This window comes from Pan paniscus, chromosome 18 (assembly GCF_029289425.2).
Source record: "Pan paniscus chromosome 18, NHGRI_mPanPan1-v2.0_pri, whole genome shotgun sequence".
Classification (NCBI taxonomy): domain Eukaryota; kingdom Metazoa; phylum Chordata; class Mammalia; order Primates; family Hominidae; genus Pan; species Pan paniscus.
The window spans coordinates 22,286,950-22,309,223 of record NC_073267.2 but is presented as its reverse complement, the minus strand read 5'-3'; the positions used below and the strand labels follow the sequence as shown (position 1 = coordinate 22,309,223).

Here is a 22,274-nt window from a genome sequence, read left to right as displayed (position 1 = left end):
AATATTGGAGAGTACATGAAACAAGCAGTTATTAATTCTTGCCAAATGTATGAACGAATGGAAGATACGCACATCCCCACTTTACAGTTGAGGAAGCTGAGGTCCGGAGTGATGAAGCCAGTTCTTCAGGGTCACACAGGTAATCAGTGATGCACATGAGACCTGAGCCCACATCTCTTGCCACGTCACACCGTACCATGTCCGCTCCCCTTAGTGTGCTCCTGGACTGTTCCGAGAGTCATGCCCCTGTGGACGGAGAATGGCCCAAGGCCATTGCCCATCACTGATGTCTTTCTTCTCCGTTCTTCCAGGAAATAGAAGCTCATCAGAGCCCATGAGGAAAAAAACGAAGTTTTCCTCCAGAAACAAAGAGGATTCCACTAGGTAAGATGTCACTGTGGGCACCAGAGAAGGCAGGACGGTGGGCTGAACAGAAGGATGTGGTCTCACTAAAGCCACATTCTGCTTCTCGGCTTCAAAGCATTCCCAGATAATCATATTCTTATCCACGAATCACTTTAATCAAAAAAAATTTTTTTTTTTTGAGATGGAGTCTTGGTCTGTTGCCCGGGCTGGAGTGCAGTGGCATGATCTCAGCTTGCTGCAACATCTGCCCCCCGGGTTCAAGTGACTCTCCTTCCTTAGCCTCCTGAGTAGCTGGGATTTCAGGTGCATGCCACCAGGCCTGGCTGATTTTTGTATTTTTAGTAGAGACGTGGTTTCACCATGTTGGCCAGGCTTTTTGAGATTGTAGACAAAAATAAACCAACTGAACAAAACCATGCTAAAATACCTATGAGGTGTTCAGTCATTAGGGTCATCTTGGAAGTATACACACATGCCATTAGATGACACAGAGGAGAGAGGCTTCTATTTGCAGAACCACACTCATCAGGCTAGGGAAAGTAGGCAACACCACAGCACCTCTCCGGAGAACCAAACACCAAGGGCTGAGCTGTGTCTACTTTTCAGGATCAAGTTGGCCTTCAAGACCTCAATCTTCTCACCCATGAAGAAGGAGGTAAAGACATCTTTGACGTTCCCAGGAAGCAGACCAATGAGTCCAGAACAGCAGCTCGATGTCATGTTACAGCAGGAGATGGAAATGGAAAGTAAAGAAAAGAAGCCATCTGAATCGGACCTGGAGGTACGTTCCTGTTGCCCCCTTTCCCTCGGTTTGCTGAGGGTTACTCTCGGCATCTCAGTGATTCTAAATTCAGGGAGAACAGCAGAATCACCTGGGAAATGTTTGAAAAACACCGAAGTCTAGACCAAAGACAGGCTACTGAAGAGGACGCATGTTTGTGTGCTTGTGCGAGTGAGAGAGAAGGAGAGAGAGTGTGTGTACATGTTCTCTGCCCTAGTAAGTGATGGAAATTGATACTTTGGGTCCTTTTAGAATATAAGTTGCAAAAATAGTGGCCCATAGGCTGGGGGTGCCAGATTTTGCAAGACAAAAAATGGGACACATAGTTAAATTCAAATTCTAGGTAATGAATAACTTTTTAGTATAAGTATATCCCAAAGCATCCCATATTTTATCTGGGATCTCTATCATAGGCTGAATTTGGCCTGTAGATGTGTTTTAAGAATGAGGTGGCTGGGCATGGTGGCTCACACCTGTAATCCCAGCACTTTGGGAGGCCGAGGCAGGTGGATCACTTGAGGTCAGGAGTTCAAAACCAGCCTAGTCAACATGCTGAAACCCCGTCTCTACTAAAAATACAAAAACAAAATTAGCCAGGCATGGTGGCAGGCGCCTGTAATTTCAGCTACTCGGGAGGCTGAGGCAGGAGAATCACTTGAACCTGGGAGGTGGAGGTTGCAGTGAGCCGAGATTGAGCCACTGCACTTCGGCATGGGCAACAGCGAGGCTCTATCTCAAAAAAAAAAAAAAAAATGAGGTGGCTGGGCATGGTGACTCATGCCTGTAATCCCAGCACTTTAGGAGGAGGAATGGGGAGGATCACTTGAGCCCAGGATCTCAAGACCAGCCTGGGCAACATGGAGAAACCCAATCTCTACAAAAATTAGCTGGGTATGGTACCATGCATCTGTGGTCCCAGCTACTTGGGAGGCTGAGGTGGGAGGATCACTTGTCTCTGGGAAGCTGAGGCTGCAGTGAGCTATGATTGTGCCACTACATTCCAGTCTGGGCAGCAGAGTGAGACCTTGTCTCAAAAAAAGGGTAGGGGGAGGGATTCACAACCCTTTCTAGGACAAGACAACCTATCCCTTGGTCCCCTTCTCTGACACCTCAGGCATCCCAGCTATGATCATGCCACTGCACCCCAGCCTGGGCAACAGAGCAAGACCATATCTCAAAAAAAAAAAAAAAAAAAAAAAAAAGCATGAGGAAAGTCTCAAGCTACATTTTCCAACTTCTCTTGAGAAAACTAAAATATTTGGTGCTAAGCAGTAGCTACCTCCTTTAGATGAGAAATACACTCTTCAGTTTGTCATAGGTCCCACCATTCCTTATTATTTTCTTAGGTCTAGACAACTTTCACTTATTAACATTACCTGCCTGGCTCTAGATAGATGTTGGAGTTTCCAACCCGTCTTAAAAGAACAATAAAACTTTAGAGCAAATGTCTTGTGGGTTTAGGGTGTATAATAAAATGATTAATAAAAACTCACAGTGACTATGTGCTGTTGGCAAAATTCCCTGCTAAACCCTCTATAGCTACTTGACCCCACTTGAGACCCAGGTTCTATGATTAACTCTATTGTCCAGTTGCAGAAAGTGGAGTATAGACTGTTTAAGCAATGTGCTAAGGGCTACAGGGTAGGAGACAAAACTAAGACTGAAAGCCGGTCTGGCTGATACCAAAGTCTCTGTGTTTTTTTTTTTTTTTTATTAGAGGGAGTCTTGCTCTGTTACCCAGGGTAGAGTGCAGTGGCACGATCTCGGCTCACTGCAACCTCTGCCTCCTGGGTTCAAGTGATTCTCCTGCCTCAGCCTCCCAAGTAGCTGGGATTACAGGCAACTGCCACCATGCCCAGCTAATTTTTGTATTTTAGTAGAGATGGTGTTTCACTATGTAGGTCAAGCTGGTCTCGAACTCCTGACCTTGAATGATCCGCCCACCTCAGCCTCCTAAAGTGCTGGGATTATGGCGTGAGCCACCGCACCCGGCCAGTCTCTGTGTTCTTAAGAGCTGTGTGGCATTTCTGAAACTTGCCTGAAGATAAGGGTCACCTGGGGTCCTTGTTAAACACCCTAACTGCCTGAGGAGGGGCCTGGGAATCTGCATTTTAACAAGCACTTTTTACCCCCACCCTGCACCCAGGCAGTTATTAAAATCAGAAAAGCTTTGCAATACTCCCCTGTTAGCAGCTGCTTTTACTAACGTTGGAGAGAGGTGAGAGCAACAAAGAGGCTGGCAGCAGCAACCTCTTTTTCTTTTTTTTTTTTTTTTTTGAGACAGAATCTCGCTCTGTCACCCAGGTTTGAATGCTGTGGCATGATCTTGCCCCACTGCAACCTCCACCTCCTGGGTTCAAGCAATTCTGCTGTCTCAGCCTCCTGAGTAGCTGGGATTACAGGTATGCACCACCTCACCTGGCTGATTTTTGTATTTTTAGTAGAGATAGGGTTTCACCATGTTGGTCAGGCTGGTCTCAAACTCCTGACCTCAGGTGATCCACCCGCCTTGGCCTCCCAAAGTGCTGGGATTACAGGCATGAGCCACCGTGCCTGGCCAGCAACCTCTTCTGATCTGAAACTTAAAAACAGACTTCAAGCCGTTTCCTCACACTCTGTGCTTCTCCTCTATCTGACATTAGTCATTCCCAGAGCCACTCAGCCATCCAGCAGCTCAGAGGCAAACCCTAAATATACAAAATTTCCTGAAGTCACTAGGTTCCACTGGCCATTTTTGTTTCATTTGTGTGTTTATGTTGCTTTTGAAACTCAAAAGCCCTTGCTTGGATAAGAAGAACTATCAGCTGGGTGCGGTGGCTCATGCCTATAATTCCAGCACTTTGGGAGGCCAAGGTGGGTGGATCACCTGAGGTCAGGAGTTTGAGACCAGCCTGGCCAACATGGTGAAACCCCGTCTCCACTAAAAATACAAAAATTAGCTGGCTGTGGTGGTGCACACCTGTAATCCCAGCTACTTGGGAGGCTGAGGCAGGAGAATTGCTTGAACCCGGGAGGCAGAGGTTGCAGTGAGCAGAGATTGCACCACTGCACTCCAGCCTGAGCGACAAAAGTGAAATTCTGTCTCAAAAAAAACAAAAAGAACAACAATAGATCTTGGACTTTGGGGATATTTTTCCCCACTGACAGCTAGAAGCCACAGGATCAAAGTGCTTTGTAGGAGATCATTGCTGTTCAGGAGGGTAAATGATTCGAGGCCATTTTAGGAGCTTGTCATTCCTCTACTTTTTTTATTTTTATTTTTTTTGAGACAGAAATCCAACCCTGTTTGTCTGAGCTGCCTTAGAAGGCAGAATCAGGACCAGTGAGTGAAAGCTTCAGGGGGGTAAATTTTAGCTCTGGATCAGGAAAATCTAATGTTTTTTTGTTTGTTTTTGAGACAGAGTCTCGCTTGGTCACCCAGGCTGGAGTGCAGTGGCACGACCTTGGCTCACTGCAACCTCCACCTCCTGGGTTCCAGCAATTTTCCTGCCTCAGCCTCCTGAGCAGATGGGACTACAGGTGTGCGCCACCACGCCCGGCTAATTTTTGTATTTTGTAGTAGAGATGGGGTTTCACCATATTGGCCAGGCTGGTCTCGAACCCCTGACCTTGTAATTCTCCCACATTTGCCTCCCAAAATGCTGAAATTACAGGTGTAAGCCACCACACCTGGCCTGTTATTCCTCTTCTTAAAGGTCACCAGATATGCCACCTCCATCCCTGGACTCTGCACTCACTCCACTGTTCCTATCTGGGTGGCATTTGACAAATCCTTCCTTATACCCCACTGACATCTCTCTGGCTTTGGTTGAATCCTCTGAAGTCCTGGGGAAAATTTGCCAGTGATCTCCTTGCCATGAGTGTGAAGCGACAGGCCCAGAATGCATGGTTATGGCAAGTGAAGGGTGCGGACGAATGCTGTATGAATGGGGTCCCTTGGCAGCTGATGGGCAGGACATTTGAGCCCGTGATCCAATCATGACCACTTTCTCGCTGGTGGTTTGTTTATGGAAGAGATACTATTACTATCTGACCAATGGAATTCGCAAAGACATGATTGCCCCTGAGGAGGGTGAAGTGATGGTTCGGATTTCAAAGCTGATTTCTAACACGCTGCTGACGAGTCCCTTCCTGGAGCCCCTGATGGTGGTCCTCGTGCAGGAGAAGGAGAATGACTATTACTGTAGCCTCATGAAAAGCATCGGTAAGGCTGGTGGGCATAAAGGGGGCTGGGGAGCTTCTATGTAGAGGGCACCTTCTTTTTTATTTTTATTTTTGTAGAGACAAGGTCTTGCTTTGTTGCTCAGGCTGGTCTGGAACTCCTGGGCTCAAGCAATCCTCCCTCCTTAGCCTCCCAAAGTGCTAGGATTACAGGCATGAGGCACCGTGCCTGGCCTGGAAGGCACCTTCTTTCTTCTCACTTTGTCATTTGCCACTCTGATTCCACTGGAAATACCCAAAACATCATTTAACCACTAATTCAAATTCCCCTATCCCCCTACCCCATCACTGATGTCTACACCAGCACTTCACATATTCACGTGCATCCCCGTAACCTGCAGATCTTCTTAAAATGCAGATTCCGATTCAGTAGATCTGAACCTGGGGCCTGAGATTCTACATTTGTAAAGTTTAAAACAATTTTTTTTTTTTTTAGCGACAAGGTCTCCCTATGTTGCCTAGGCTTGTCTTGAACATCCTGGACTCAAGAGATCCTCCTGCCTCGGCCTCCCAAAGTGCTGGGATTATAGACATGAGCCATCACACCTGGCTGAGAGTCTACACTTCTTTTTTTTTTCTTTTTTGAGACAGTCTTGCTCTGTCGCCCAGGCTGAAGTGCAGTGGTGTGATCTCTGCTCACTGCAACTGCAGAGGTTGGTCAGGATTTCAAGACCAACCTGGGCGGACCCCTGGGTTCACGCAATTCTCCTGCCTCAGCCTCCTGAGTAGCTGGGACTACAGGCACGCACCACCACTCCCAGCTAATTTTTGTATTTTTAGTAGAGACAAGGTTTCGCCATGTTGGCCAATCTGGTCTCGAATTCATGACCTCAAGTGATCCACCCACCTCAGCCTCTCAAAGTGCTGGGATTACAGGTGTGAGCCACCGCACCCAGCCTGCTACTTGTTCTTTATGACCCAGCACAAATGTTACTTCCTCTATGAAGCTTTTCTACCAATCTTTCTTAGTATGGAAAACATTTGGTCTTTAAACTTCTATTTGTAAATATAATGGATGGTGTCATCCATGGTGGGTTTTTTTGTGTGGATCTATTTTGGTGTGAGAAATCAATCAGTGACTAATGAGGTATCAGCAAATCCTATTTCATTGTCCTGCCTGATACTAGACATCCTACCAGGGCTCAACCCCAGATTCTAAGTGCTCCACACCGTGAAGTCACACTCCTCCTTTCTGTAAAATACTCTCAGAAAGAAAACAAACACCAAGAGTGAAGCTTCACCAGTTGAATTATACCCAGGGGATTACCCATGACCTTGCAAATGGACAGAGGTTCATTTATATTCTAAGAGTTGAAGCTAAGGCCAGGTGTGCTAGCTCACACCTATAATCCCAGCACTTTGGGAGGCCAAGGCGGGTGGACCACCTGAGGTCAGGATTTCAAGACCAACCTGGCCAACATGGCAAAACCCTGTATCTACTGAAAATACAAAAAATTAGGCAGGTGTGGTGGCAGCCACCTGTAATCCCAGCTACTCAGGAGGCTGAGGCAGGAGAATGGCTTGAACCTAGGAGGTGGAGGTGGAGGTTGCAGTGAGCTGAGATTGAACCATTGCAATCGAGCCTGGGCGACAGAGCGAGACTCCATCTCAAAAAAAAAAATAAATAAATAAATAAAAAGAGTTGACTCTAAGGCCAGGCATAGCAACTCACGCCTGTAATCCCAGCACTTTGGCAGGCTGAGGTGGGAGGATCACTTGAGCCCAGGAGTTTGAGACCAGCCTGGCCAACTTAGTGAGACCCCGTCTCTATATTAAAAACAAAACAAAACTAAATGAGTTGAAGCTAAGAGCACAACCCTTAGCGCTTAATAATGAGGTGTTTGCCCTTTCCGGTTGTAGTTGATTACATCCTCATGGACCCAATGGAGAGAAAACGGCTCTTTATTGAGAGCATCCCCCGCTTGTTTCCTCAAAGAGTGATCCGGGCCCCTGTGCCCTGGCACAGTGTCTACAGGAGCGCCAAGAAGTGGAACGAGGAGCATCTGCACACGGTGAACCCCATGATGCTCAGGCTGAAAGAACTGTGGTTTGCAGAGTAAGAAGTCCCTCCCTTTTTTTTTTCATTCCCTTTCTTGACCACATCCACGCGTAAGCAAGCCTATTCTGCTGTGCACAGTGGGGGTAGCCCTGACAGCATAGAGAAATGAAAGAAAAAAAAATCTAGGCCAAATATGCATGTGAATTATAAGTGACACCTTTCCTTGCAGGCTTACGTGGCCCTCCTTTGTGTCCCCAGGGCACCCCGTGCCTGTCTCTAAGCACTGGAATATCCTGCTTAATTGCACAGACTTGGAGCCAGCCTGCTCAGGTCTAACTCCTAGCTCTGCTGCTTTACAGGCATATATGTGGTCGCATCACTTTTCTGTGCCTTGCTTCCTTTATCTCTAAATTTGCGATAATGTTAATAAGAGTTTCCACTTCATAGGATTGATAAGAGGAATAAATAACTTACTACATCCAAAGCACTTAGAACAGTATCTAATATAACTTAAGCACCAGTAATTGTTAATTTGGCATTACCTCCATTACAACATCACCCTCAGTTTTTGTTTTTGAGACAGAGTTTGGCTCTTGTTACCCAGGCTGGAGTGCAATGGCACGATCTTGGCTCACTGCAGCCTCCGCCTCCCGGGTTCAAGCGATTCTCCTGTCTCAACCTCCCGAGTAGCTGGGATTACAGGCATGCGCCACCATGCCTGGCTAATTTTGCATCTTTAGTCGAGATGGGGTTTCTCCATGTTGGTCAGGCTGGTCTCGATCTCAGGTGATCTGCCAGCCTCAGCCTCCCAAAGTGCTGGGATTAGAGACATGGGCCATCGCACCCAGCTCACCCTTGGTTATAATAGAACATTTACTTATTTGTCTCCCTTTAGCCTATGAAATGTGTGCGGGCTTGGGTTTTATTCCTTTTTTTTTTTTTTTTTTTTTTGAGACGAATCTCACCCTGTCACCCAGGCTGGAGTGCAGTGGCATAATCTCGGTTCACTGCAACCTCCTCCTCCCAAGCTGAAGCAATCCTCCCACCTCAGTCTCCCAAGTTAGCTGAGTTGTTGGGACCACAGACCCACACCACCACACCCAGCTAATTTTTTGTATTTTTTGATAGAGACGGGGTTTCACCATGTTGTCCAGACTGGTCTCAAACTCCTAAGCTCAAGCAATCCACCCACATCGGCACCCCAAAGTTCTGGGATTACAGGTGTAAGCCACCACGCCCGGACGGTCTTATTCCTTTATGTAACTCAGTACCAGTACAGGGCTGGCAAGCAGTGATCTCTCAGGTATATTTATCAATAATTAAATTTGCGAAACTCTGTCTCAAAAAAAAAATTGTAGGAGTCCAGATGAGACAGAAGCCACCTTTTTTCATTCTTTCATTTAAAAAAAAAAGTGAGATATCCACATTCCATAAAATTCACCCTTTGAAAGTACACAATGCAAGTTTTTAATATATTCACAAGTTTGTTTAATCCTCACCACTGTCTAATTCAAGAGTATTATCATTACCCCAAAAAGAAACCCATTAGCAGTCACTCCCCATTCTCACCTTCCCCCATTTCCTCCCAACCACTAAGCGATTTTCTGTCTCTATGGATTTGCATATTCTGGACATTTTATAGAAATGGAATCAAGCAATGATCTTTTGTGTCTGGTGTCTTTCAATGAACAATATTGTCAGTCTTCATCCACACTGAAGCTTGTCTCAGTAGTGAGTGCTTCCTTTTTATGGCGGCATACTAATCCATTGGATGGCTATCCCACATTTGTTTTATCTATGCATCAATTGCAGTGAGCCTGGAGGTGGAAGACTCTGGTTTTTTTAGTGAGCCCTTCAAGAAGGTACACATCCTGGTGAGAGAATGAAGACACCGGAGTTCACTGAAAGTCCAGGCTAATGAAATGATGAGCTGCCCCCATCTGAGTTTTGTATTAGAAAAATTAGAGGCAGATATGCTTACTTAACTTTGATTGGCCGAACTTATTAGTAGCTCATGTATTTTGCTTTGGGAGGATCTCTAGCTTTGAACGTGTTCAGTCTTAAGGGAGCCCTGTGGCTTGGAGAACCTACTTGTTTTTCAAATCCTTAGTTTTGCTTGTATTTTAAAAAGGAATTGAGGGGGTGAAGTCAACGTAGGACAGAGCCCATCAGTGAAAAGAAATAGCTGTATTCTTTTCTTTGAACTGAATTCAATTTTCTAAAGCATTGGAAGTACCAGTCAGCAGTCAGGACATTGAGAAAAAAGAAGTAATTTTCTAACTAAGTGGAACCATATAAAGTAATAACTTATAGAATGGGATCTGAATTCTGGTTCTTGTTCTGTTACTAATTAATAGTATAATTTGAGAGAAATTAATCCCTCTGTGACTGTTTTCTTTTCTTTCTCTCTCCCTGTCTTTCTCTCCTTTTTTTTTTTTTTTTTTTTTGAGATGGAGTTTCACTCTTGTTGCCCAGGCTGGAGTGCAATGGCGCGATCTTGGCTCACCGCAACCTCTGCCTCCCAGGTTCAAACGATTCTCCTGCCTCAGCCTCCCTAGTAGCTGGGATTACAGGCATGTGCCACCATGCCTGGCTAAGTTTTTTTTGTATTTTTAGTAGAGACAGGGTTTCTCCATGTTGGTCAGGCTGGTCTCGAACTCCCAACCTCAGGTGATCCGCCTGCCTCGGCCTCCCAAAGTGCTGGGATTACAGGCATGAGCCACCACGCCTGGCCTTTCTTTCTTTCCTTCCTTCCTTTCTTTTTCTTTCTTTCCTTCCTTCCTTCCTTCCTTCTTTTTCTTTCTTTCTTTCTTTCTCTTTCTTTCTTTCTTTCTTTCTTCCTTTCTTTCCTTCTTTCTTTCTCTTTGACCCTGTTTGTCCTTCCTTCCTTCCTTCCTTCCTTCCTCTGTGACGCTGTTTCTTTCTTGCTTTCTTGTTTTAGACAAGCTTTTGCTCTGTCACCCAGGGTGTGGTGCAGTGGCATGATTAGAGTTCACTGCAGCCTCAAACTCCTGGGCTCTCTCCTCAGCCTCGCAAGTAGCTGGGACTATAGGTGCATGCCACCATGTCTGACTAATTTTTACATTTTTTTGTAGAAACAGGGTCTCTCTAGGTTGCTTAGGCTGGGCTTGAACTCCTGGCTTTAAGAATTCCTCCTGCCTCAGCCTCCCAAAGTGTTGCGATTACAGGCATGAGCCACCGCCTAGTCTGACCCTGTGTTCTACATGCAAATGGGAATCATCATAACAATACCTACCTCCTGGAGTTGTTAGCTAAAGAAAGTGCTTAGACTGCTGCTTGGCACACAGTAATTGCTCAACAAATTAAGGTATTGCTTTAAGTACAAGCGTGTTTATGAGCTAAAAAAATAAATTAACATAGAAACTAGTGAGGAAGTCAGTCTTAGAGCTGGATGAATAGCCAGAAACTTCATAAAGAAGTTCAGAAGATAATAGATAATCACATGTACCTGAGTTTAAATTGATCTTGTAGCAAAGACGGCAAATTGTTGAGCCTATAGCTTCACTGAGAAGAAAGGCTTTTTACCACTTGCTTTTCATGGTTCCCTGAGGAAGATTATGCCAGCAACAGCAGCACCAAAGTGAACTGAAATCATTTAGAAGAATTTTATCAACTGAACCAAAAAAATCAGCAATGAGAGCCTGGGCATGGTGGCTCATGCCTGTAATCCCAGCACCTTGGGAGGCTGAGGTGGGTGGACCACCTGAGGTCAGGAGTTGGACACCAGCCTGACCAACGTGGTGAAACCCTGTCTCTACTAAAAATACAAAAATTAGCCAGGCGTGATGGTGTGTGCCTGTAGTCCCAGCTACTTGGGAGGCTGAGGCAGGAGAATTGCTTGAACCTCAGAAGTTGAGGCTGCAGTGAGCCAAGATCGCCACTGCACTCCAGCCTGGGTGACAGAGTGAGACCCTGTCTCAAGAAAAAAAAAAAAAAAAAGTGGAGGGCTTGATGAGAGCTTTTTATTAGTTTCTGCTCTTCCTTATCCAGCCGCTCTATCCTACCGATATACTCTGGACAACTCTAGCATCAATAGTTCTAGGAGGTGTCACTCAAGCATAAGATAGAAAATAAATATATATTAGGTCCAAAGGCTCTTCTGTCTCTTGGCTTCCAAACTGTGAGTTCATTTGTTTTTTTTTTGTTTTTTTTTTTCATTTATTTAGTCATTCATTCATTCATTCGTTTAACAAATAGGTGCCAGGTCCTGGTTACGTGCTAAGCATTGTTTTAGTGCAGTAGAGAACAGAAGTGAGTTCATTTTTCTAGGGGGAAAACAGTCAATAAATATATTAGGTAAATAAATTATATAATATGTTAGAAGGTGATGGCAACTATGAAAAGAAAAATTAGCCAGAGTAATGGGGATAGGGAGTGTGGTTTGTGTGGGGCTGGGGTGGGGCTGCTTGCCCATAAAACACTTGCTTGAATCTAACAAACCTCCCCGCTACCCCTGTTCCGCTAATGGGATGGATGCAGCCTAACACCAGGGTGCATTTGTTTTTGTTTTTGAGACAGAGCCTTGCTCTGTTGCCCAGGCTGGAGTGCAGTGGTGCGGTCTCGACTCACTGCAACCTCTGCCTCCTAGGTTCAAACAATTCTCCTGCCTCAGCCTCCTGAGTAGCTGGGATTACAGACACCCGCCACCAGGCCCGGCTAATTTTTTTTTTTTTTTTTTTTTTTTTTGTAGAGATGGGGTTTCACCGTGTTGGCCAGGCTAGTCTCTTAACTCCTGACCTCAAATGATCCACCCACCCTGGCCTCCCAAAGTGCTGGGATTACAGGCGTGAGCCACCATACCCAGCCCCAGGGTGCATTTCTTGACAAGCAGAGCACTCACCCATTCTGGCCCTTTGGAAGGGGCAGAGCCTGCACAACCACACACCCAGCCATGGGTAGCCTTTACTGTGAAGGTGACATTTGAGCCAAGGCTGGAAGGTGAAGAGTCAGCTCCATATAAGTCGAGGGGATGAGTATTGGAGGCAGCAGGAACAGCTTGTGCGCAGGACCCAAGCAGCAGCAGGTGGGCACGTCCTGGAAACAGTATGAGGTGAGCGTGCCTGGAACACTGTGAGTCACGGAGGGGGGGAGGGGGGGAGGTGACAGGCAGGACAGGAGCAAGAGAGATGGCACAGGGTGCAGAGCACCTAGTGGGCCCCAGTCACTAGGCACGCTTTTACTCTGAAATGGGAAGTCATTGGAGGGTTTGGAGCAGATAGAATCTGACTTAGGTGTTAAAAGGATACCCCTCGTAGTGGAGAAAACTCTCATTTCTTCTCACTGGTTGGCCTTTCTTCACCCTCACAGTGACAGGAGTTAGAGGGCTTAAAGAGGCTTTTTTGGCTCCACAAGCTTTTTTTTTTTTTTTCTTTGTAGAGACAAGGTGTTGCTCTGTCACCCAGGCTGGAGTGCAGTGATGCAATCAGGGCTCACTGTAGCCTTGACCTCCTGGGTTCAAGCGATCTTCCTGCCTCAGCCTCCTAAGTAGCTGGGATTACAGGTGTGCACCACCACACCCAGCGCGTCTATTTTTTTTTTTTTTTTAGACGAGTCTCGCTCTGTCCCCCAGGCTGGAGTGCAGTGGCGTGATCTCCTCTCACTGCAAGCTCTGCCTCCCGGGTTCAAGCAATTCTCTGCCTCAGCCTCCCGGGTGGTTGGGATTACAGGCGCCCGCCACCACACCCGGCTAATTTTTTTGTATTTTTAGTAGAGACGGGGTTTCAGCATCTTGGCCAGGCTGGTCTTGAACTCCTGACCTTGTGATCCACCCGCCTCGGCCTCCCAAAGTGCTGGGATTACAGGTGTGAGCCACCGCGCCCGGCCTTTTTTGTTTTGTTTTGTTTTGTTTTTGGAGAGATGATGTCTCACTGTATTGCCAGGCTGGTCTTGAACTCCTGAGCTCAAAGCCATCCTCTCTCCTTAGCCTCCAAAGTGCTGGGATCCATAAACTCTTTGTTTTAAATCAAAGCAGTCCTCAAAGTTACCTTCAAGAGCTCACCCAGAGGCTTGGGTGAATCCCATTTGATGATGAAGATGCTCTGCTTGGTCCTGGCCTCTGGGTCTTCACTGTTGTAAAGAACATTGATTTGTCCATTTGATACCCAAGTTCTCAGCCAGCTGAGTCTCCAGCTGGTGCCACAGCCCCACTCCTTGATGGGTTATGCAGAGTGAGGCATATCTCTAAGGCTCAGGAGCACTCTTGGGTCACCTCATTTGTCTCCTCCCTGCAAGCGTTCTTTAGGACTTAGCTCCTCCCTCCTCAGCCTCCCATATCCTCCTCAGCATCTTTCCCATATCCTGTAATTCATTTGATTCTGCTTAACTTTCATTGAGAAACGTGAACACACACCCTTGGAACCTGTCCTGCGGGATTTGTTATTAAGCGTTCTTTAGCTTAGGAAATTTCTCCCTCTCTTTTGGCAGATTCAGAGACCTCAGGTTTGTTCGAACAGCAGAAATACTAGCGGGAAAATTGCCTCTGCAGCCTCAGGAATTTTGGGATGTGATCCAGAAACACTGCCTGGAGGCGCACCAGACTCTTCTCAACAAGTCAGTATCTGCCCTCCAAGTGGGGCTGCACCATGGTATCTTAAAGACTGAAAACCCTCTGAAAGGAAGCTGGTACCCAGCCTGGGGGTCGTCCCACTGGCATCCTTTCGTGTCTTTTTTTTTTTTGAGACAGAGTCTCTTTCTGTCACTCAGGCTGGAGTGCAGTGGTGTGATCTCAGCTCACTGCAACTTCTGCCTCCCGGGTTCAAGCGATTATCCTGCCTCAGCGCCCCCAGTAGCTGGGACTACAGGTGCATGCCACCATGCCCGGCTATTTTTTTTTTTTTTTTTTGTATTATTAGTAGAGACAGGGTTTCACTGTGTTAGCCAAGCTGGTCTCAATCTCCTGACCTTGTGATCTGCCTGCCTCGGCCTCCCAAAGTGCTGGGATTACAGGCATGAGCCACCGCGCCTGGCCTCATGTCCTCTTTTTTTCATGTCCAGCTGCTTTCTGCCCCATGCCTGGTCTCCCTCTGCCTTCTTGAAACTCCCCTATCACCATTCCCTGGGAGGCTGTCACCCCCATTTCCTCCTCCTCGAATCCTTTAGACCAGCGGTCCCCACCCATTTTGGCAACAGGGACTGGTTTTGTGGAAGACAGTTTTTCCACAGACTGGGCCAGTGGGATGGTTTCGGGGTGATTCAAGCACACGGCATTTACTGTGCACCTTATTTTTATGATTACATTGTAATATATAATGAAATAATTCTACAACTCACCATAATGTAGAAACAGAGGGAGCCCTGAGCTTGTTTTCCTGCAACTAGATGGTCCCATCTGAAGGTGATGGGAGACAGTGACAGATCATCAGGCATTTGATTCTCCTAAGGAGTGTGCAACCTGGATCCCTCGCATGTGCAGTTCACAGTAGGGTTCACGCTTCTGTGAGAATCTAATGCCGCTGCTGATCTGACAGGAGGCAGAGCTCAGGCGGTTAAAAAAAGCCATGGGGAGCGGCTGTAAATACAGATGAAGCTGGCTTGCCCACCTGCTGCTCACCTCCTGCTGTGCAGCCTGGTTCCTATAACCAGTCCGTGGCCCAGGGGTTGGGGACCCCTGCTTTAGACTTTGCTGTGTTACAGGGGAATGCATTTGAATGACTTATATTCAGATAGTCCAGATAAACGGCCTCAAGATTTCAAGGCAAAAGGGTTTCATACATTTACACAATTCCTTTTTCCTTTGCAAATGCCTGCAAGACTACCTCCACAGCCAGAGAAATTCCCTTGTGTAAAACAGTGATAATAATACCTGCAGATGGGTTTTCTTTAGCAGAGAAAATGTAGATGCTATCATTGGCACATAATAGCTGCTCAATAAATCTCATACCTCTATGACTACAACCAGTAGTAGTGCTTCTCTGGTTGCTAGAGTAGTACCTTTTTAGCGATCAGAGAAAAGATGCAATAGGATGAAAAGGCCAGTGGTTTCCACTGGGAATTAGAAACTGGGGGACATGGGAGGAAAGAAACAATGAAGCATCTATTTCTTTTTGTTTGTTGTTGTTGTTGTTTGTTTGAGACAGAGTTTCACTCACTCTGTCACTCAAGTTGGAGTGCAGTGGCACAATCTCAGCTCACTGCAACCTCCCATCTCCCAGGTTCAAGTGATTCTCCTGCCTCAGCCTCCCAAGTAGCTGGGACTACAGGTGTGTGTCACCATGCACCATGCCCAGCTAATTTTTGTTTGTTTGTTTGTTTTTGTAGAGATGGAGTTTTGCCATGTTGGCCAGGCTGGTCTCTAACTCCTGGCCTCAAGTGATCTGCCCGCTTTGGCCTCCCAAAGTGCTGGGATTACAGGCATGAGCCACCACACTTGGCTATTTCTTCTTTTGGTTTTCTGATTTCTACCGTCAACTTCTGAGCAGCCAGGGCCACACTGGAGTTTCTCCTTTCATGTTTTCTTTCTTTGCTCCTCATTCTCTCTTTCCCCCTATGAAGTTTGAATCAGAGACCAGGCATCTGCTAGAGAGAGAGAAGTTGGACAGAACATTCTAGTTCCTTATGCCCCTTTACCCCAATCTCTGATTATAATGAAGAAAGTGTAGACTCTTTCAGCAGGATGTGCCACCAATATCCCCTTTCCATTTGGATATTCTCAATGGAAGAATAACCTCTTAATTCAAATCTTACTACTTTCTTCCCAAGAAAGAGGCATGGCAGGTAAGGTGGCTGGAATTTGAAAGTACTGATTTGCAAGGCTGCTTGGTGGGACATTGAGCCCATCTGCCTCATCACTGAGCTCAGGGGGCACGGCAAGTGGGTTCCTCGGAGCCCAGAAGAGCTTCTCACATGGACACCCTTCTGTCTTTACAGGTGGATCCCCACCTGCGCCCAGCTTTTTACCTCACGGAAGGAGCACTGGATTCATTTTGCTCCCAAGAGCAACTATGACTCAAGTCGAAACATTGAGGAATATTTTGCTTCTGTGGCATCATTCATGTCACTGCAGCTTAGGGAGCTGGTCATTAAGTCGCTTGAGGACCTCGTTTCCCTTTTCATGATACACAAAGTAAGTCAGGGACCTGCACTTGGACCTTTTGAGGGGAATAACCTGGTTACTTGGTTAGAGCCAGGATTCTGTCATGTACGTCCTCAGCTGTGAGCCAGGGCACAAAGTGAAATGCTTGACTTGCACCCACATCAGGCAGTTGTTAGTTTATAAAAATGTCTTCTTTTAGCTGGAAGAAGGATATTGAATGTTCTCAACACACACACACACAAATGGTAAATGTGGCCGGGTGCATTACAGGCCACGTCTGTAATCTCAGCACTTTGGGAGGCCAAGGCGGGCAGATCACCTGACTTCAGAAGTTCAAGACCAGCCTGGCCATCATGGTGAAAACCTGTCTCTACTAAAAATACAAAAATTTTCCTGGCATGGTGGCGGATGCCTGTAGTCCCAACTACTCGGGAGGCTGAGGCAGGAGAATTGCTTGAACCCAGGCGGCGGAAGTTGCAGTGAGACCAGATCGCGCCATTGCACTCCAGCCTGGGTGACAAGAGTGAAACTCTGTCTCAAAAAGAAAAAAAAAAAAAAAGTAAATGTTTGAGATGATAGATACGCTAATTACCATGATCTGATCACTATACATTATATGTATCCTGTAAATATGTACAATTAATCGGTATCAATTTTTTAATTTTTAAAGAGAGATATAAAACCATAAATAAAATCTTAAGTCCAGTCCAGCTGTGGATTGGAATAATTTTAAAAATAATTTCCTTAAATACATGGCAAACTTTCCTGAGATAATCACTCAGTATTAAGTTGGTAAAAATGTACAGAAGTAGAGAAGTTGTTAAGAAAATTTAAAGAAAAATTGCATAAAATGAAAGACATATGTCTTACAGTTTGGGGAGAAGGAATCATTTTTTCATCCTCTCTTTTACAAGAAGGCGTTGGAAAAGGTTTGTTTTCAATCTTTGGCTTGATATTGAGGGAGTGCTGTAGGTTTCATTGTAGATATGGGTTTTTGTTCTTTGGTCTTGGCAAGGGGCACCTCTAAAGACAAAAGGCTTTGTTGACCTAATTAAGAAATTCTTTCATGAAACTGTTTTAGGGAAGTCGAAATGAAAACTAAAAACACTGGCCAGGCACGGTGGCTCACGCCTGTAATCCCAGAACTTTGGGAGACCGAGGCAGGCAGATCACCTGAGGTCAGGAGTTTGAGACCAGCCTGCTCAACATGGTGAAACCCTATCTCTACTAAAAATACAAAAATTAGCCGGGTGTGGTGGTGCATGCCTGTAGTCCCAGCTACTCAGGAGACTGAGGCAGGAGAATCACTTGAACCCAGGAGGCAGAGGTTGCAGTGAGATGAGGTCACATTACTGCACTCCAGCCTGGGTGACAGAGCGAGACTCTGTCTAAAAAAAAAAAGAGAGAAAACTGAAAACACTAAGTCCTAGTTTTCAAAGCACCATAGCATTCCCTGAATTTGGATAGCCTAAAAATCGATGAATATTCTTTTGAATTTTATGCCGTGTGCACATTTTACCTTAACAAAGTAACAAAAATTAAAAATTACCTGGTTATAAAAGGTTAAGTTTTCCAAATGAAGTAATAAAGATGAACAATTGGCCTTTTGCTCAAAAATATAGAAACCAGTGGTGCTGAATTGCAATGCTAGCTCTCTAAAGAGGACCAATCTATAAATGTCATTGTGATTGTCTACTTTGCTAAGCATAAGAAACCCAGGGGTGGAAGCCAATCTCACTCTAAAATTCCACACAAAGGGAAATGTAAAATCTTCCTGTGTCTGGAAAATAGGGGGGAATTTATAGGTATTTGATATACAGTAGGTATTCACCAAATATCATCAGTCATCTTTAAATGGATCTAGAAATCTCTATGTGAGAAGTACTTTACAGCTGCCTTCTGACAATTTCATTAGGCGCTGTAGTTTATGAGGGCATCCTGGGTTAGAGCTTTTGTAGGGAATTGGAAATAGCTCTATGTCAATATTTCTGTTGTAGCAAGGTTGACATTTTGAGTGTCTAAAATAAACTATGCTCATTAGCAACTCCATTTGGGGTTATACGGATTATGATTAATACTTTTGGACTGAATCAATAAATTTTTATTGAGCACCTGTTAGGTACTATATGCTGTCTCAGGTATTTTGGAGGAGAGAGGTGATCAGACATAGATCCTGCCCTCAACTTTAGAATAGACAAGTTGAGATACGCATATAAATTCCTACCAGAGAGAAAGAAAAAAATACTAGGCTGGGCCTAGTGTCTCATGCCTGTAATCTCAGCACTTTGGGAGGCTGAGGCAGGAGGATCACTTGAGCTCAGGAGTTTAAGACCAGCCTGGGCAACATAGTGAGACCTCATCTCTAAGGACACAAATAAAATAAATTAAAAAAAAAAAACAGAGGAAGTAGAAATACACAAGTTCAGAAGTGGGAGGAGATTATATCCAGCTGAGAAACAGGGAGGCTTCCCAAAGGAAGAAATGTTTTAGCTGCATTTTGAAGGATGGGAAGGATCTAGAAATTGGGTGCAGGAATTACCAAGCCACATAAACAAAAGGGAATAAAGGCTTTGGGAAAGGGAGAGTGCATGGAGTCAGGGTGGGCTAAGCTATACCCAATACATATTTTATTTGTTTTTTATTTTTTTGAGATGGAGTTTCACTCTTGTTGCCCAGGCTGTAGTGTAACGGCGTGATCTCGCTGCAACCTCTGCCTCCTGGGTTCAAGTGATTCTGCTGCCTCAGCCTCTCAAGTAGCTAGGATTACAAGCACCCATCACCATGCCTGGCTAGTTTTTTGTGTTTTTTAATAGAGACGGGGTTTCACCATGTTGGCCAGGCTGATCTTGAACTCCTGACCTCAGGTGATCCACCTGTCTCGGCCTCCCAAAGTGCTGGGATTACAGGTGTGAGCCACGGTGCCCAGCCCCAGCCCATATTTTAAATATAAACAGTGTATGATGCCCTTCATTGCCTTTTCTGTTCCTCATGTAGTTCTATGAATGTATAAAATTCACTCCCTTGATTTTGGAAGGCCCAATTTTGTAACACTTGCCCTACCTTATGTCTCCTGAAGGATGGGAATGATTTTAAGGAGCCCTACCAAGAGATGAAGTTTTTCATACCTCAGCTAATCATGATCAAACTTGAAGTCAGTGAACCCATTATTGTCTTCAATCCATCTTTTGATGGCTGCTGGGAATTAATACGTGACTCTTTCCTGGAAATTATTAAGAACTCTAATGGGATCCCCAAGGTATAGTAGTCACTTAATCATTCATTTGCATGATTTTTTCACTTAGTGAATAAAATGTATTGAAAGAGGTTGTACAAGTCAGGTCGCTGGGATATTCAGTTAAGGGAGCTTCACTTTGGAGATATATCCTGAATATAACCCCTTGACCCCAGACAAATGATTTAGACCATAAAGAAATATTCACGCAGCCCAGAATTGTGCTTCTAACAAGAGCACGAAGAGCTGCTTTGTAGGAGAATCACTTGAATCCGGGAGGCAGAGGTTTCAGTGAGCTGAGATGGCGTCACTGCACTCCTGCCTGGGCGACAGAGTGAGACTCCATCTCCGAAAAAAGAAAAAAGAAAGAAAAAAAAAAAGACCTACTTTGTGAGAGAGTATAGTGTCCTCCATGATGTCAACCTCAATGAATCAGATAGGTCCCAAGCCATATCTGTGGGTTAATAATCCATCATGAATCAATTGCCATTAACTTGCCAAGAACTTTTTTTCAATTTCAGTTTGAAGTTTCACTCGTCTGTGTGCTTGTTTGTTTGTTGGTTTGTTATGTTTTAGCCACTGTAGGCTTCTAGAGAGAATAACCATTCCCTTCCTGGCCCACGCCCTTTCCAGTTTGCTTTCCAGGGTAGAGTTACTAATTAAATTCCAGACACTTATTAACTTTTATTACTAGACAGGATCATGCACATGGATGTAACTCCTTTTAGCTCCATCTTTTCCTAACTCCCTCCGATTGGTTGGTATGACCAAAGGGCCATTGTCCAGTTCCATATAGGGAAGGGATCTGTGGGGTCTTGCTGGCTAGCTCCCTCACCCTTCCACCTTCTCACTCTCTCCATACATTATGTATGCTTCACATGGGCCTTGCTCATGTGAAACGAATGCCCAGGAGTTCAAGGTTGCAGTGCAAGGAGGCCCAAGCACTCTTCTCTTTGCAATCCGGTACTTACAGGGTTCTAAGTGCTCCATTAAAACTGGGTGTGTGGGAGGAGAAGAAACACTGGGCAGCTCTCCTACAACCAGTATCCCTAGGAAGGAAATGGAAGAAAAGACCCTGTAATTTGGATGACTATGTATGGGGACAGCTGAAATACATACCACTTAAGTTCTCCTTCACTGCTGCTGCTGCTGATTGGCAATGTGTGAAAGCAGCTGAGCCAGGAGAGCCCAGCATGCACGCGGCTGCCACTGCAATGGCAGGTACCAGGGCCGGTACTACATTTGATGAATTACAATGCCAAGAAGACATGGTTTGTACCAGGTTTGAAAACAAGGCCTATGTGAATACCAATGACTTTACCAGACAATAAGGAAAAACAACGCAGACTGAGTTCCCCATCTAGTGACACCCACAGCCCTAGCTTCCTCCTTAAGCCCCTCAGACTGTTTTATCTCTGAACTGGTTAGTGAAGACTTAAAAACATAGTCCTGCAGGTTGACTAAGAAAAATCTTTAAGAATGGCAACTGGTGGGTGTTACCTTCACTCACTGCAAGATCTGCCGTATATGTGGTTTAAAAAGAATTTTAAAAGTTAGTTAAGGTCAATCGTGGTGGCTCACACCTATAATTTTAGAGCTTTGGGAGGTCGAGAAGCAGGAAGATTCCTTGAGGCCAGGAGTTCAATATCAGCCTGGGCAATATAGCAAGACCTCATCTCTACAAAATTAAATTAGCTGGGTGTGGTGGCACACGTCTGTAGTCCTAGCTACTCAGGAGGCTGAGGCAGGAGGATCGCTTGAGCCCAGAAGTTCAAGGGTGCAGTGAGCTATGATTGCACCATTGCACTCCAGCCTGGGCAACAGAGTGAGACTCTGTCAAAAAAAAAAAAAAAAAAAGTTGGTAGGGAAAAGCTAACAAAGAGACTTTTGAAAATAGAAAATAGAGTAAATAGCATTATTCAAGACACAGAAAGAAAGCAGGAAAGCATATTTGTGAGAAAGAATTATTAAAGGGGCTAGGCACAGTGGCTCACACCTGTAATCCCAGCACTTTGGTAGGCCAAGATGGCTGGATCACCTGAGGTCAGGAGTTCAATACCAGCCTGGCCAACATGGTGAAACCCCGTCTCTACTAAAAATACAAAAAATTAGCCGAGATGGCTGGATCATCTGAGGTCAGGAGTTCAATACCAGCCTAGCCAACATGGTGAAACCCCGTCTCTACTAAAAATACAAAAAATTAGCCGGGTGTGGTGGCGGGTGCCTGTAGTCCCAGCTACTCGGGAGGCTGAGGCAGGAGAATCACTTGAACCCAGGAGGCGGAGGTTACAGTGAGCCTAGATTGCGCCATTGCACTCCAGCCTGGGCAACAAGAGTGAAACTCCATCTCAAAAAAAAAAAAAAAGAATTTTTTTTTTCTGCTTGAGCCCGAGAGGCAACCTCTACCTCCCAGGCTCAAGCCATCCTCCCATCTCAGCCTCCCAAGTAGCTGGGATAACAGGTGTGCACCACCATGCCCGGCTTATTTTTGTATTTTGTAGAGACAGGGTTCCGCCACGTTGCCCAGGCTGGTCTTGAACTCGTGAGCTCAAGCGATCCGCCTGCCTCTGCCTCCCAAAGTGTGGGGATTATAGGTATGAGCCACCACACCCGGCCGAGTGTG

The 22,274-nt window shown here is 45.5% G+C and overlaps 1 protein-coding gene across 1 annotated transcript in view; it reads left to right on the top strand.

Moving 5' to 3' along the window:
• The window catches only part of DNAH3 (dynein axonemal heavy chain 3), a 219,936-nt gene that overhangs the window by 9,195 nt on the left and 188,467 nt on the right, over nt 1-22,274 (top strand). The window contains exons 4-10 of the mRNA XM_024925984.4: nt 312-384; nt 973-1,147; nt 5,162-5,351; nt 7,229-7,424; nt 13,812-13,937; nt 16,254-16,449; nt 19,496-19,675. Of these exons, the coding sequence (XP_024781752.4) occupies nt 312-384; nt 973-1,147; nt 5,162-5,351; nt 7,229-7,424; nt 13,812-13,937; nt 16,254-16,449; nt 19,496-19,675 (1,136 nt within the window). The remainder of the gene's footprint in view (nt 1-311; nt 385-972; nt 1,148-5,161; nt 5,352-7,228; nt 7,425-13,811; nt 13,938-16,253; nt 16,450-19,495; nt 19,676-22,274) is intronic.